Source organism: Panthera uncia, chromosome D4 (genome assembly GCF_023721935.1).
Source record: "Panthera uncia isolate 11264 chromosome D4, Puncia_PCG_1.0, whole genome shotgun sequence".
Lineage (NCBI taxonomy): Eukaryota > Metazoa > Chordata > Mammalia > Carnivora > Felidae > Panthera > Panthera uncia.
The window spans coordinates 79,467,930-79,483,762 of NC_064807.1; the positions used below are offsets into that span (position 1 = coordinate 79,467,930).

Here is a 15,833-nt window from a genome sequence, read left to right on the forward strand (position 1 = left end):
TTTTGCGAAATTTATTTATTTATTTATTTATTAAAAATTTTTTTAACATCTATTTATTACTGAGAGACAGAGAGAGAGAGAGAGAGAGAGCATGAGCAGGGGAGGGGCAGAGAGAGAGGGAAACACAGAATCCAAAGCGGGATCCAGGCTCTGAGCTGTCAGCACAGAGCCCGACTCGGGGCTCAAACCCGCAAACAGCGAGGTCGTGACCTGAGCTGAACTCAGACGCCCAACCAATTGAGTCACCCAGGCGCCCCAGTGTGACATTTATTTAAATCGGAACCTCCTTTTGGTTGATCTTGTGTATTTGATTTTCCATTAGAATATTTCTCAAAACTTGAATGTTTCAAACCCTAAGACAAATGGTAACATGTTGATATACTTGGTAAATATTTATTGACCAGAATTTCATTCCCTTATTAACAATGCTCTCCTTTGTAAATAACTTTTGATCAGCAAATACTGTTAGTTTTACTACTTATTTCTGCAACTTGGGGGGATTCATAATACAATGACATACAGTTGCACTATCCCTTGTTTAGGAGATTTTGGAAGCCTTATATTTTGGGCCTATAATCTCAGGCTTTAACACACCCTAGAATCTAAAGAATTAGATATATCATTTCACTATACTGTCTTATGTATCCTAAACAGGTTTTATTTCCATCTTTATGGATCTATTGAAATCAAAGTATCCAAACTGCTTGTCACTTGAATAAGAGGAAGTGTATTACTCTCTGCCCATGGTATAAAATGTTACAGTAACCACTCTGCAGATGGAGGGCCCTGTTGTAAACCAAGACTTGCCAGCTCCCCTTTGCCAGTACTGTGTGATAGTTGCTGCTTAGCCCCCATATACAATCATTAATGAAAGCATGCTTCATGCTGGCCTCCTGTGTAAATATAACCAAATTAAAGTGCATAGACTCTGAAAGTGTTATTGCTTTCCTACAAATGCCACTCCAGATTTAGCACTGACTATCCATGGACATTCTACCTTCCCAGGTGAAGAATAAAAGTAAAGCTTGTCAAACTTGAGCATGCATTCCTGTCACGGGAATAAAAGGCACAGCATAAGGAATACAGTCAATTGTACTGTAAGAGTGTTGTATGCTGATAGGTGGTATCTACACTTGTGGTAAGCACAGCATGACGTATAGGGAAGTTGAATCACTTTTGTATACCTGAAACTAATGTGACATTGTGTGTCAACTGTACTCATATTAAAAAAAAATCCTGAAGGGTTGTTAAAACACAGGTTCCTGGAATCTACCACCATGAGTTCCAATTCAGTAGTTCTGGGATGGGACCGCCAAGTTTTCATTTCTCATAAGTTTCCATATGACGTGGATGCTGCAGATCTGTGAACTACAATTTGAAGACAAGTGCTGTAAAGACTTAAATCATGAAAGTTGTGGTAGTCTACAACATCCCAAGCTATGACCTAACTAGGGGAAACAAATCTGGCAGGCAAGGGTCAGTGACAAGGTCTCTCCACATCTCCTTTTGGGCTTACATCCTGATATTTTTCTTCAAAGTCTGCCCTTAGAACCATCTGTGTTAGAATAACCTGGCCCCAGATCTCATGGATGAGCTTCTCTGGGAATGGAGCTGGGATCTGCCTCTTTAAAAACTCCCAGGTGATTCTGCTGAACATCAAAGTTTAGGGACACTGACTAGGGCTTCTGTCCAGGAGGGAGTAAGAAGAGTACTGAGCAATTAATACATGTTTAATGCATGTCTCTAATCAAGAGCTTTGTGCCCTGTCCCCTTGGGCTCTTTCCCTGGTGAGTACAGTGGAGTCTTCACATCTCCACTTCTGAAGCTGGTGAATTGAGCAGAGTAAGCTCCAGGCTTATGATTTTGCTTTGTGTCAGTGAGAGGGTTAGGACCACAGAAGTTGTAGGCTAAATCTGGTCTCTGGGTGTCCTGCAGAGAAGCTGAGAAACCAAGTCCACACTCCCAGGAGCCAGAGGACTTGAGCATAAAGTTCAGAGCAGAACTGGGTATCTGTCATCAGGAGCAGGTGTGTGTGTGTGTGTGTGTGTGTGTGTGTGTGTGTGTGTTGTGGTGTGTGTGTGTGCATGCATGCATTCACATAGACACAGGTGCTCATCACTTCTCAGTGCTCTCACTGAACCCACTTTTTATTACTAGTTCCTAAAGAGAGGGATACCACAATCACCACTGGCCACTGACTCTTGGACCTTTAACCCTGAACCTTGGGGATATGAGGAATAGAATCAGCTGGCTGTGTAAGATTAGTGGGCACATCCCCAGATTCAAGCTGGGGGCCCCATCTCATCATTCAAGTTCTAGCTGTCAGAATCTGAGTTCTTATTTGCTTAGTGTTAATGGTGCTTAGTTCATAGTTGTTCTTAGTGCATGCAGTGTCAACCAGCCCTTCCCAATGCTTCTCTCCAAAGTCCCTGATCACCACCTCCCCTTTAGACAGCACTGCTGTTTCCACCTAGAAGTATATTTGAAAGACAACTTTTACCTAGAGAGCTTTGGTTCCTCTTTTCATTCACACAGCACCTGTATTACAGCTCTTCATTAGAAGTTGATGATTTCCTCCCTGAAATCCCTAGTATAGTCTCATACATTCATTGAATGTGTCAAACCTTGGGCCCAGGAAAGATTTTCTACCTCAATTACATTTACTGTGTTCCACTGAAGATAAGACCCTGAGTTTCTTCACTAGAGTTCTTTGCATTTTATATGGAACAGGAGCAACATAGCCACATGTAGGACCCCTTGTTTAATTCTTTTTGACTCAGGGACTAGTATCCCAATTTTAGGAAGGAAAACCTGAGACTCCAACAGGTACAATGCCTTGTCCAAAGACACAGATCTGACAAATGGTGGAAAGGTGAGTTTAATCCACTCTGTCTGGTTCCAAAGCCCATGCTTTGCCTTCGACAGCACACAGCCTCACTGTCAAAGAAATATCAGTTCTCAGTAAGTGGTGGTTGAGGTATTATTGACCAGAAGGCTGAGTGCGGTGGAGTAAGAGTCCATATATGATCTTTATAAAAGGTTTATGCAGAAAAAAAAGAGATATTATCAAATTGTATCCAAGGAATTTTTATTAAAATACCAAATCTCATAGACTAGATAAATTTACTAGTTCAGAAAGGAGTAGTCCTATTTATAAAGCATGAGGGAAAGCAGAGAGAATGGAGGGAAGGTGGAAGAAGTCCAGAAGTGTGGGATAGTGGAGGTTTCATTTTCTACCAGGCAGATGTAGTTGGCTCCTTGCCTGTATTCCCAACTTCATCATTGCGTCTATGGCCTTTGCCTGCATCAGGTCATAATCCCACAATGAAGTGGCTTTGTGGCACCTGAACTCTGCTCAATATCTGCCTATTGAGGGGAGGGAGCAGTCAGGAGGGAGAAATAAAGGGGTCTCATGACATGGAAGGCAGGAAACTAACATTGATTTGTGCCAACAATGTGCATGGTGTTTCACCAATATTATCTTATTAATATTCACAATTTTCTCATGACTGAGGCTCATAGTCATATCTCCAATTAAAAAAATTTTTTTAATGTTTATTTATTTTTGAGACAGAGAGAGAGAGAGAGAGAGAGTGAGAGAGAGAGCGCATGAGCAGGGGAAGGGCAGAGAGAGAGGGAGACACAGAATCCAAAGTAGGCTTCAGGCTCTGAGCTGTCAAAACAGAGCCCACCCTATGTGGGCCTTAAACTCACAGACTGTGAGATCACGACCTGAACTGAAAGCTGGACGCTTAACCAACTGAGCCACCCAGGCGCCCCATCAAATCGCCAATTTAGAGATAAGAAAATTGAGACTCAAAATGGGTCACTTGCCCAGAACTCACAAACATGAAATAGTATTGCCAGAATGTGAATCTATTTCTAATTGCATTGCTTGTCTGATACACCACACTGCACTCAGACATGGGGCTCTATCTTTAACATCATAGCCAAAAGTCCAAAATGCTGGAGAGAGCAGACACAGATTAGGAACCTGGGCCAGGCACTCTTCTCTACTGGCCCACCTAGAACTCTCTTGTGTTGGCAGCTTTTCAGTAAGTTGAAAAAAGAAGATAGTATACCCAGATGGAGTAGGAGTATGCTCAATTCATCAGCCTAAAGAAGCAAGGGATTTTAAAACCACCTGTATAAAGCTCTTCTGAATTTTTCTTTCAGTTAACAACTACTATAATGCAATCCTAACATCCTGCATTTACATACTGTATGTAGGCAGATATAGGCATTTGACACTGATTTTTGTCTTAAAGGAACTTTTAATTAAGACACAGTGAGATCATAAATATCTTTTCCTACTTACTTTGCAGGATTTGGTAATTTAGGCTTTAGACTATTTTAATGGGTAAATAGCAGTGGTTGAGGGAGAACACAAATAGATTTTGTAAGAAACAAAACCTCCTGGACATGTGTAGAATTTTTACAGGGCTGATTATCCAGAGCTGTAGTTCAAGATGCCAAGAGCTCAAATGAGGAAGCTAAAAAAAGGAGCAGGGGGCATATCATGGCGCCTCTTTGACCTCTCTTGATAACAGCTCTTTCTCTTTTTTTTTTTAATATTTATTTATTTATTTGGGGGGAGAGTGCAAGTGGGGGAGGGGCAAAGAGAGGGGGACAGAGGATCCAAAGCAGGCTCTGCGCTGACAGGCTGACAGCAGTGAGCTCGATGTGGGGCTCTAACTCATGAAGCATGAGGTAATGACCTGAGCTGAAGTCAGAGCTCAACTGACTGAGCCACCCAGGTGCCCAATAACAGCTGTTTCTATTATGAATTGTGGATTTTCATCGTGTCATGCAAGCTCATTGAATCATGAAGAAATTGGAAAATGATCTAAAGAAGTCCTGATAAATGTAATTCCTAGCAATAAATATATAACTGTCAGCAATATTTTTGCATTTTTAAACAGTGCTCTTGCAAGACTGAGCTCTGAGAATTTCTGAGTTCAATCGACAGATATGTTTCTTTTTCTTTGACCTTTATACATTATGGAAATTTTGGATATTTACTTTTGATCCACTTACCTTTGGGAAGATGGAATCCCAATTTGTTGAAACCTTCTCTTTATATTTTACTTATTAATGGATTTGGAGTCAGATTTCAAAACCTTACAACTTGAAAGTTAAGTCTAACCTGACAATTGTCTTTAAATATACAGAAATGGAAGAGAAATTAGGGAGATTTTAGCTTAATAGTTCCTGCTAAGACAGTGCAAGGCTTTCTCTTTACTGACTAGACATAGCTATGAAAATATGTTGTGGCCTGGGCTGCCTGTCCCCTGGATGGTGAAAAATGCCAGTTGAGCCACTTTTTCTTCTATAGCAAACTGTCTTCTCTGTTGGCAAATTCTCTCATTTTACATGATAAACACCATCCAGTTTTTAAAAATTTGTTGAGACATGGCAATGCAGACAGACACTGGCATATTCACCAGTAAAAAGGATCTCATTTTTATCTGCCTGAGGTTAAATTAACATCTGTTGATTTCTGCCTTTTCACTGTCCTTTTACCCCAGGCAGAAGAAGGTGAACATGAGGCCTGAGAACCAGAGCAGCACATCTGAGTTCCTCCTCCTGGGGCTCCCCATCCGGCCAGAGCAGCAGGGCATGTTCTTCACCCTATTCCTGGGCATGTACCTGACCACGGTGCTGGGGAACCTGCTCATCATCCTGCTCATCAGGCTGGACTCTCGCCTCCACACCCCTATGTACTTCTTCCTCAGCCACTTGGCCCTCACAGATGTCTCCTTCTCATCTGTCACTGTCCCCAAGATGCTGATAAACATGCACTTTCAGGATCAATCCATCCCCTACGCAAGCTGTGTAACACAGATGTATTTTTTCATATTTTTTACTGATCTGGACAACTTTCTTCTCACATCAATGGCATATGATCGGTATGTGGCTATCTGTCACCCACTCCACTATACCACCATCATGAGAGAGGGGGTGTGTATCTTACTAGTAGCTGTATCTTGGATCCTGTCCTGTGCCAATGCCCTGTCTCACACTCTCCTCTTGGCCCAGCTGTCCTTTTGTGCCGACAATGCCATCCCCCATTTCTTCTGTGACCTTGGTGTCCTGCTCAAGCTCTCCTGCTCAGACACCTCCCTTAATGAGCTGGTCATTTTCACAGCAGGTGTGGCAGTCATTACTATCCCACTAATTTGCATCTTGATCTCTTATGGCCACATTGGGGCCACCATCTTGAAGGTTCCCTCTACCAGGGGGATCTGCAAAGCCTTGTCCACGTGTGGCTCCCACCTCTCTGTGGTATCTTTGTATTACGGAACAATCATTGGGCTGTATTTTTTCCCTTCATCCAGCAGTTCCAGTGACAAGAACATTATTGCCTCTGTGATGTACACAGTGGTCACTCCATTGCTTAACCCTTTCATTTATAGCCTAAGGAACAGAGACATGAAAGGGTCCCTGGAGAAACTCCTCAACAGGCCAATAGTCTTATGTCAGTGACATCTGCTCATCTTTATAACAGACATAGGTAATCACATATCCCCAGATGCTAGACCCCTAATCTTAAGCCTAGCATGGAATAGGTGCTCAGTATATATTTGACAACTTCAATTACATTGTTACAGTTATTCACTCTTTTCCTACCAACTCTTTAGTAGAGGCTGTGAATTCTTAGTTGATATTATTGATTACCACTCTTGTCTTTTAGATTGTGATATCACGTAGCTAATACAATGTATGTTTCTCCCCTTATTTCCTGGGAATTTATTAGTTCTTTTCAAAAAATAGTTCATTGAGGTATAATTGACATATAAATGTTATATGTATTTAAAGTGTACACCTTTATGTTTTGATATGTATATGTTGTGAAATGATTGCCATTTCATGCTAATTGATATACATATCACCTCCACATAGTTAATATTTTGTTTTATTTTTGTGTGTGTGGTGAGGGAATTTAAGATACATTCACCTAGCAAATGTCAAGTATACAATACAGTATTGATATCTGTGGTCATCTTGCTGTACATTAGTTCTCAAAAACTTTTTCATCATGCATAACTGAACTTTGTACAATATACTAGGTGAAATAAGTCAGACACAGAAAGACAAATCCTGCATGATCTCACTTTTATGTGGAATCTAAAATAGTCCTATTTAGAGAAGCAGATATAGAATGGTGATTGCTGGGAGCTAGGGGGAAGGAGAAATTGGGTGATATTGGAAAGTTATTCTTTGAGAAAGAAGCTATAAATGAAATCAGGAGAGACTCAATACATTTTAATTTATTTGTCATTTAGGATAGAGTAAATACCAGAAAAATAGTGAGACTTTCTTTTTTTTTTTTCTATGAACCAAAACCTGTATGTAAAAAAAAATCAGTGGTTAGAAGTTATCAGGGACATTTTATATGTTTTTCCTTCATGATATAGAACTGTAAATACTTTTAAAGTACGTATCTCCTAAACCTTTTATTTTTTTATTTTTTAATATGAAATTTATTGTCAAATTGGTTTCCATACAACATCCAGTGCTCATCCCCAACAGGTGCCCTCCTCAATGCCCATCACCCATCCTCCCGTCCCTCCTACCCCTCATCAACCCTCAGTTTATTCTCAGTTTTTAAGAGTCTTTTATAGTTTGCCTATCATATAGATTCTATCATTCATTAGCTATTTAGCAAGTTACCTACTCTACGTCAGTGTGTCTAGACCTTGTCGTACACAGCTGGATAAAGACCCAACCTCCATGCAAAAGAAGGGAACAGTCTAGTGGTGTAGAGACAGGTGAGCTAAAAATATACAGGAATATTAAAAAGTGCTTTAATATAATACCATTAATAATAGTTGTGCTTATTGAGCATGTTACTGTGTTGGGCATGCAATTAAAAGCTTTATCTGTTATCTTTTTTAGTGCTCATAATAATCCTATGAAGCATGTACATTATTATCTGCATTTTTCAGTTGAGGAAAATGAACTTAAAGACAATGGCCTAAATATAATAAATGGCAGTAGCATAGGGAGGATATAGTTAACGCTGCCTGGATATCACCAAAAGCTTTACAGAGGAGGTAGTCCTGTAGCTGGTTTTTGAAAGATGTTCAGGATGATGATGCCTAATGAGAGAAATGGCAGTCTTGGCAGAGAGAACAGAGTGAATGAGGGCACTGAAATAGCATAGTTGAGGAAAATGTAAAAAGTGGGTGTTGCTAAAGCATATGTGTGTATGAGTTGAGGGGGGCAAGAGGTGAGTCTAGACAGTCAGATAAGGACTATATGGTGAAGGGGTTAGGATGTTCTGTTGGGGACTTAAGACATTGCCTTTCAAGTGACTGGGTGCCATTTGCTGGGGATGGGGTCCAGTAGGGATTAAACTTGGGGAAGGTTACATTTGTATCCTAGAAGACTATTCAGGTAACAAATGTACCACATGGGTTGGCAATGAATTGGAGAGCCTAGAGACAGAGAGCTCAATCAGAAGGTTATTGTACATCCAGGTCACAGATGATGAAGGCCTGAATGAAGACAATGGCATGGGGACAGACAAAAGAATATCTTAGAAGGTAGACTAGAGTGGTCTTGGTAATTAATGGGAAGTAGGTGGTAGAATAGGATTGTTCTGGATTTCTGGTTCTGTAAACTGATATTTAAGAACATAATGAAGGCTAGGCACTTTGAATAATTTTGATCAGGCTTTAAAATCTTTTAAAAGTGAGTGGCACTTGGGTAGTTTAGTCAGTTGAGCATCCAACTCTTGATTTCAGCTCAGGTCCTGATCTTGCAGTCCATGAGATTGAGCCCCACATTGGGCTCTGAGTTGACAGTGCACAGAGCCTGCTTGTAATTCTCTCACTTTTTCTCTGCCCCTCTCCCACTCACTTCTGACTCTCTCTCTCAAAATAAATAAGTAAACATTAAAAAAGTCTTTTAGAAGTGAGGAAACAAGATTTTTATCAAATATATTTATTGCCAAATTGGCTAACATACAGTGTGCTCTTGGTGTTGGGGGTAGATTCCCGTGGTTCATCGCTTACATACAATACCCAATGCTAATCCCAACAAGTGCCCTTCCTCAATGCGCATCCCACATTTTCCCCTCCCCGCCCCATCAACCCTTAGTTTGTTCTCTGTATCTAAGAGTCTCTTATGGTTTGCCTCCCTCCCTCTCTGTTTGTAACTACTTTTTCCCCCTTCCCTTCCTCCAGGTCTTCTGTTAAGTTTCTCAAGTTCCACATATGAGTGAAAACATATGATATCTGTCTTTCTCTGACTGACTTCTTTCACTTAGCACAATATCCTCCAGTTCCACCCATGTTGCTGCAAATGAAGAGGATTTCATTCTTTCTCATTGCCAAGTAGTATTCCATTGTATACATAAACCACATTTGCTTTATCTATTCATCACTTGATGGGCGTTTGGGCACTTTCTATAATTTGGCTATTGTTGAAAGCGCTGCTATAAACTTTGGGATACATGTGCCCCTATGAATCACTACTCCTGTATCCTTTGGATAAATTCCCTAGTAGTGCTATTGCTGAGTTGTAGTGTAGTTCTATTTTTAATTTTTTGAGGAATCTCAACACTGTTTTCCAGGGCAGCTGCACCAATTTGCATTCTCACCAACAGTGCAGGATGGTTCCCGTTTCTCCACATCCTCGCCAGCATCTGTCGTTTCCTGAGTTGTTAATTTTAGTCACTCTGACTGGTGTGAGGTTGTATCTCAATGTGGTTTTGATTTGTATTTCCCTGATGATGAGTGATGTTGAGCATCTTTTCATGTGTCTGTTGGCCATCTGGATGTCTTCTTTGGAAAAGTGTCTATTCATGTCTTCTGCCCATTTCTTCACTGGATTATTTGGTTTTTTAGGTGAATTTCACAAATTCTTTATAGATTTTGGATACTAACCCTTCATTCAATATGTTATTTGCAAATATTTTTTCCCATTACATTGGTTACCTTTTAGTTTTGTTGACTGGAGGAAACAAGTTTCTAACCACCTGTTTTTTTAATTTTTTATTTATTTAAAAAAATTTTTTTAAATGTTTATTTATTTTTTGAGAGACAGAGACAAAGTGTGAGCAGGGGAGAGACAGAGAGAGAGGGAGACACAGAATCTGAAGCAGGCTCCAGGCTCTGAACTGTCAGCACAGAGCCCAACAGCCCAATGCAGGGCTTGAACCCATGAATCGTGAGATCATAATCTGAGCCAAAGCTGAACACTTAACCAACTGAGCCACCAGGTACCCCACCACCTGCTTTTTTAAAAAAAAGGTTCTAGGGGCTCCTGGGTGGCTCAGTCAGTTAAGCATCTAACTTTGGCTCAGGTCATGATCTAGAGGTTCATGAGTTTGAGCCCTGTGTTGGGCTCTGTGCTGACAGCTCAGAGCCTGGAGCCTGCTTCAGATTCTGTGTCTCCTTCTCTCTACCCCTGCCCACTCATTCTCTCTCTCTCTCTCTCTCTCTCTCAAAAAATGAATAAACATTTAAAAAAAATTTAAGATTCCAAGCAAAAGGCAGGCAAATACCATAAATAGGCAAATTTGAAAGCTCTTCATTATCACCCCCAACTCAATCCCAATTGAAAGCACACCCTACTCACATGACATTACCTACATGAAAAGACTTATAAATAATTTGTATTTACAAATAATTCAGGGTGAGTTATTTTATTGTCAACATCATATTAACTCTACTTAAAATGGGTGACCTTAAAGGAACAGAAGTGTGAACATAGGGATTGGGGTGGGTATACTAGGATGTATCAAAAGAAGAATAAATTTGGAACTTTGAATACAGTGGTAACTATTTTGACTGTGTAGGACCTAAGAATGTTAGACTACTCAACAGTGACAGGTAATAGAGTCCCCAGGTGGATCTTTGTACACTCTATGCTGACTTAATTGCTAACTGACACAATGATATTGGGGAAACCAAAACAGACATGTAGTCTCATCTCTTAGTCTGCTTGGGGCCTGTGGGAAAGCCCCAAACAGGGTTAAAACATGTCTGTACTGCCACTGGATTAGGATTCCGTGAGGCTCAGAATGGAGAAAGAAACTAGAAGACCATTTAGAGAAACCACCATCTAGAGAAACCAGAAGGTAGGGCTAATTGGGCCAGTTTGAGCAGCAGGTTCAGGACATCAAGGGGACACTGATGGCAGGGATAGTGTGGAGCTGTATCCAGTAATCTTACACCTTAGCCTTCCTCGTATCCAGGGGTTATGTCATCAGGCCTTAGAACTCTTCCAAGGGACCCTCTCTTGAAATAACTGATCATGAGAAGTAGAAGGTATTTTTCTTGCCAGTTCAAAGGACAGAATAAAGCTAGGCCTTCTGTGGCCCACAATCTAGAACATTAGATGTCAATAGACTGAAAGAAGAGGTGCAAACTAAGGAAATCAAAAGAGAAGGATTCCTGGGTGGCCACCAGCTCCAGCCCTGACTATAAGAATGCCCCCCTCCCCCTGGCCCTACCAAGGATTCCTACAGAGAATTATCTGGAAAGGAGATCTAGAGAAAAAAGTCAAGTCCTGATTCAGGTTATCAAACAAATGGAAAACTCAAGTACTAAGATGTGGCATGTGGCTTGACACAATTTGCATTTGTGCTCACCAACTGTGGAAGTCTGGAACAGTTTGATTGTGTGGGCAATGCTCAAAAATTATTTGTTTAAATAAATAGAGGAATCATGGAACATTTTAAGATAGGTTCAGTCTGAGAAACAAAGTGCAATGGGGAATGGGATTTGGGTAGCTAGTAGATACTTCGTCATGCCAGAGAAATGTAAGGAATTTAAATTATGTGGCTCTTATTTTTTTTAATTTAATTTAATTTTTTAAAATTTACATCCAAATTAGCATATAGTGCAACGGTGATTTCAGGAGTAGATTCCTTAATGCCCCTTACCCATTTAGCCCATCCCCCCTCCCACACCCCTTCCAGTAATCCTCTGTTTGTTCTCCATATTTATGAGTCTCTTATGTTTTGTTCCCTTCCCTGTTTTTATATTATTTTTGTTTCCCTTCCCTTATGTTAATCTGTTTTGTTTCTTAAAGTCCTCATATGAGTGAAGTCATATGATATTTGTATGGCTCTTATTTTTAAATAATAATATTTTAGGGGTGCCTGGGTTGGGTAAGCATACAACTCTTGATTTTGGCTCAGGTCATGATCTCATGGTCATGAGATCAAGCTCCAGGTCAGGCTCTGCACTGGGCGTGGGGCCGCTTGGGATTCTCTCTCTTTCTTTCTCTCTCTCTCCCTCTGCCCCTTCACTGCTTGCACTCTTTCTCTAAAAAAAATCATATTTCAAATATTTCTGGATTCTTAGAGGCAGAAGAAAACTTATTTGCTTATAAACTTTTTCCAATTCTGCAACTAAGTTATGTGGCGGATGCCTCTTTTTTAGATCTAAAGGCAAACCTGGAAGCAAACAAAGATGGTTACAGTGTTCACACCTTTTAAGTCATTAAAGGGTGCTGGCATTGAGCATTTCTGACCATCAAAGGGATGAGACAGCACAAAGAATTCATCCTTTCTGGTAAAATCTTGGCAAACTGTGTGAAGTGGGGCAACCAGTACAGAAATCTCAACTCTGAACTTCAGTCTTCTGATGTGGAACCCTTTATCTAGTCTGCATCGCCTGGAAAGTAACCTCTGTCCTTTATTTATTTCATCTTTACCTCCATTTAATGCTACCACCAACACAGCCCCCAATTTTTTTTATGATTGGCAAATTAATAATCTGGAAATGGAAGTGTTATGAAAGCAGGGACTTGGTCTTATCCCATGCGCTTAAGGAACTTAAGTTCCTTAGCTCTTAGCACTTAGCTCCCAGCACCTAGCAGGGGTCTGGTAGATATTTGTTGAATGAGTGAATCTCAGAGAAAGGATTGTTTTGACTTTTTGAGTGGGGGCAAGGATGAAAACTTACAGCAGTAATAAAAATAGCTTTCACTTATTGAAAACCTACTATTATTTGTCACTATACAAAATGCACTTCAGAGTTTATCTCAGTTCATCTAGTCCTCCAGTCACCTTACTGGATAGAGGTTAACTATCTCCATTTTATAGATGAGAAGACTAAGGCTCAGAGTGGATAGGTAATGGGACTACAATCTTATGGCTAGTATGTGGCAGACCCAAAACTGAAGCCAAGTTTGTGGCTTTAATGAAAAGCCACCATCACTGCATCTAAGAGGATAAAATTCTCCTGTGACTGAGGAGCCTCTTAAGGGCACCCTTCATGTCCTTGTTCCTCAGTCTATAGATAAAGGGGTTCAACATGGGGGTCACCACAGTGTACACTTGCAGCTGCTGCCATGTCCTTCTCTTCAGAGGCAACAGAGGCAGGGCACAAGTAGGCACTGAAGAGCGTCCCATAGAACACACAGACAACACAGAGATGGGAACTACAGGTGGAAAAGGCCTTGCCTTCTGCACCAGGAGTTTGGACCCTCAGGAAGGCCAATATAATGTGGATGTAGGAGATGACAATGCAGATAAAGGGGACAATGAGTACTGTGCCTCCTATGGCAAAAACCATCAACATGCTGATGTGAGTGTCGGAACATGACAGCTTCAGGATAGGAGTTATGTCACAGAAAAAGTGAGCTATTTCCCCAGCAACAGAGAAGGACAGCCAAGCTATGAGGAGGGCAACAGTGAGTCAGGGCAACAATGTGGGTGAGGACCCAGCACAATGCAAGCAGCAGGGCACAGACTTGGGGGCTCATGACTGTGGAGTAGTGGAGAGGGCGGCAAATGGCCACATAATGGTCATACACCATTACAGCCAGGAAGAAGCTCTCCAGATCGCCAAACATCAGAAATACATTTGTGTGAGGCAACCAGCATAGGAAATGGTGTGATGTTGAGTCTGCACATTTACCAGCATCTTGGTAACTGTGGAAGATGTTAAACCTATGTCAACAAAAGACAGGTTGGTCAGAAAGAAGTACGTGGAAGTGTGGGGGTGTCGGTCTGATCTGATGGCCAGGAAGATGAGCATGTTCCCAGTTAAAGTGACAAGATACATACACAGGAAAATTCCAAAGAGGAACTGCTTTTGCTCTGGTAACTTGGATATTCCTTGGAGGAAAAACTCAGAGATGCTGGATTGGTTTTCCATGACTCTGCAGCATCTGGAAGCTAGGGAGGAGAGTTAGATGCTAGATTTCTTCTAGAACTCTACATGTGATGACTCTCAAATCTTCTAACTTCCAAATCTCTCTTTATATTCATTATCTTCCCTAATCTGACTTCACTTCTAATCTGACTCTACTTCCTTCTTTTTCCTCTTTTTTAGGAATCTCATAGATTCTTCCTTTCTTTTCTCTTTCCCTCTGGTCAATATTTTATACTCTTCTAAGGAGGCTCTGGGTACTTTTCAGTCCTGGCATTACCAAGCCTTGAACGAGGTCTACCATCCCATATCAGCTTCACCGTTGCTTTGCCCAGTACATGAGTAGACTGAGATGAGTTGAATTTTACATTCTCTTGGTAGCCCCAAAATTCATACAATTTTTTTAAACTACCACAATATCTCATTTTACAGGGAAGGACATATAAAGAACTCATGTTCCTTTATTTCTGTAGCATTTCTTCTTAAATAGGAAATAAGGAGTTCTGTATTTTTTCCCTCTTGTATTTGAGTTTTTTGTCATTGGCATCATCATCATCCCATAGCTGACATTTACCAGCCACTTACTACACTTATCAGCCACTGTACTAAGCACTTCATACAGTTCATCTCCTTTACTCCTTAAATAGCACTAGGAAGCAGATACAATTGTATAGGGAAGAGAATTGACTAACATACAGAGGGACTCACAGCTTATAAATATTAGGGACAGAATTTCAACCCATAGCATTGGACACCAGAGACAGCATCATCAGTCAATATAGATAGAATACCTAGATACCTTCAAACATTTAGTCTCTCAAAATTTCTACTTTCATAGCTTTAGCCTCGCTTGCCCTTTCTATCTTGGATACTAGTCTTTTATAGAAAAACAATGAAGTTTAGGAATGAGATAGACCCTACATAATCATCTGGTCCAGAGGTCCTCAAACATTGGTCTGTGAGATGATTTCTAAAAGTACAGAATCCTCAGACCTACTGAGTTAAGTTACCTATGAGATAGTCTGGGTACCTGTATTTAAAAAACTAAAACTAAAACTAAACCCTCCTCAGGTATTTTGATGCTCAATAGGGATTAAGAAAACTTCATTTAGTTCAACTGCTCCAGATGCTTCATAGATGATTAAGCAAAGTTTTGGAAAAGTGAAGTGACTGTAAAAGTTAACACTGCTTCTTAGGGGGAGATAGCATAAGATTCAGAGTATCCAGCCTCTCAGACTAGAACTGTTTCTGTTCAGTCTGCTACCTTTCCATTTTTCATGATTTTTCTTATCAATATCTTACAGATCTAAATACATCCCTACTCCCAATCTCTATTCAGAGTCCACACCTAAAGAAAAAACCACCTCCAAACCAATACAAGATATATTGAAGGATTTTTTCTATTTTGAAGTTAATATTTCAAACAGTAGCAAGAGCAATAACTGAGAACCATCACATATTTATCTACTGCTGAACCCTACACTAATTGGGGAACACATCTCAGAGCTATGTTACTTACCCTGAGAGACCAGGTGCCACAAGCTATTTTCTCCCATACTCTATTTCTCAATGGCAAATGTAATGCCTCACAAAGGTTAGGCTCTGTAACTGGGCACATTCTAATAACCATGTCCTGGAGGCAGGAGACTCTCTTAAGACCCAACTGATGTGTATCTTCTCAAGAGGAAGGTGATGCAGACCAGCAGACATGCTGGTCCT

At 40.6% G+C, this 15,833-nt stretch overlaps 2 protein-coding genes across 2 annotated transcripts in view; one reads left to right on the forward strand and one right to left on the reverse strand.

Annotated features, from left to right (window-relative positions):
* The first annotated feature begins 5,236 nt into the window (after nt 1–5,236).
* Nucleotides 5,237–15,833, forward strand: part of LOC125921051 (olfactory receptor 1J4) — a 23,006-nt gene continuing 12,409 nt past the window's right edge. The window contains exon 1 of the mRNA XM_049628363.1: nt 5,237–6,514. Within this exon, the coding sequence (XP_049484320.1) occupies nt 5,545–6,486 (942 nt within the window). The 5' untranslated portion in view covers nt 5,237–5,544 and the 3' untranslated portion in view covers nt 6,487–6,514. The remainder of the gene's footprint in view (nt 6,515–15,833) is intronic.
* LOC125921066 (olfactory receptor 1N1) lies at nt 13,184–14,120 on the reverse strand. The gene is given in 4 exon segments (XM_049628383.1): nt 13,184–13,297; nt 13,299–13,649; nt 13,651–13,817; nt 13,820–14,120. Coding segments are annotated over 4 exon segments (933 nt in total).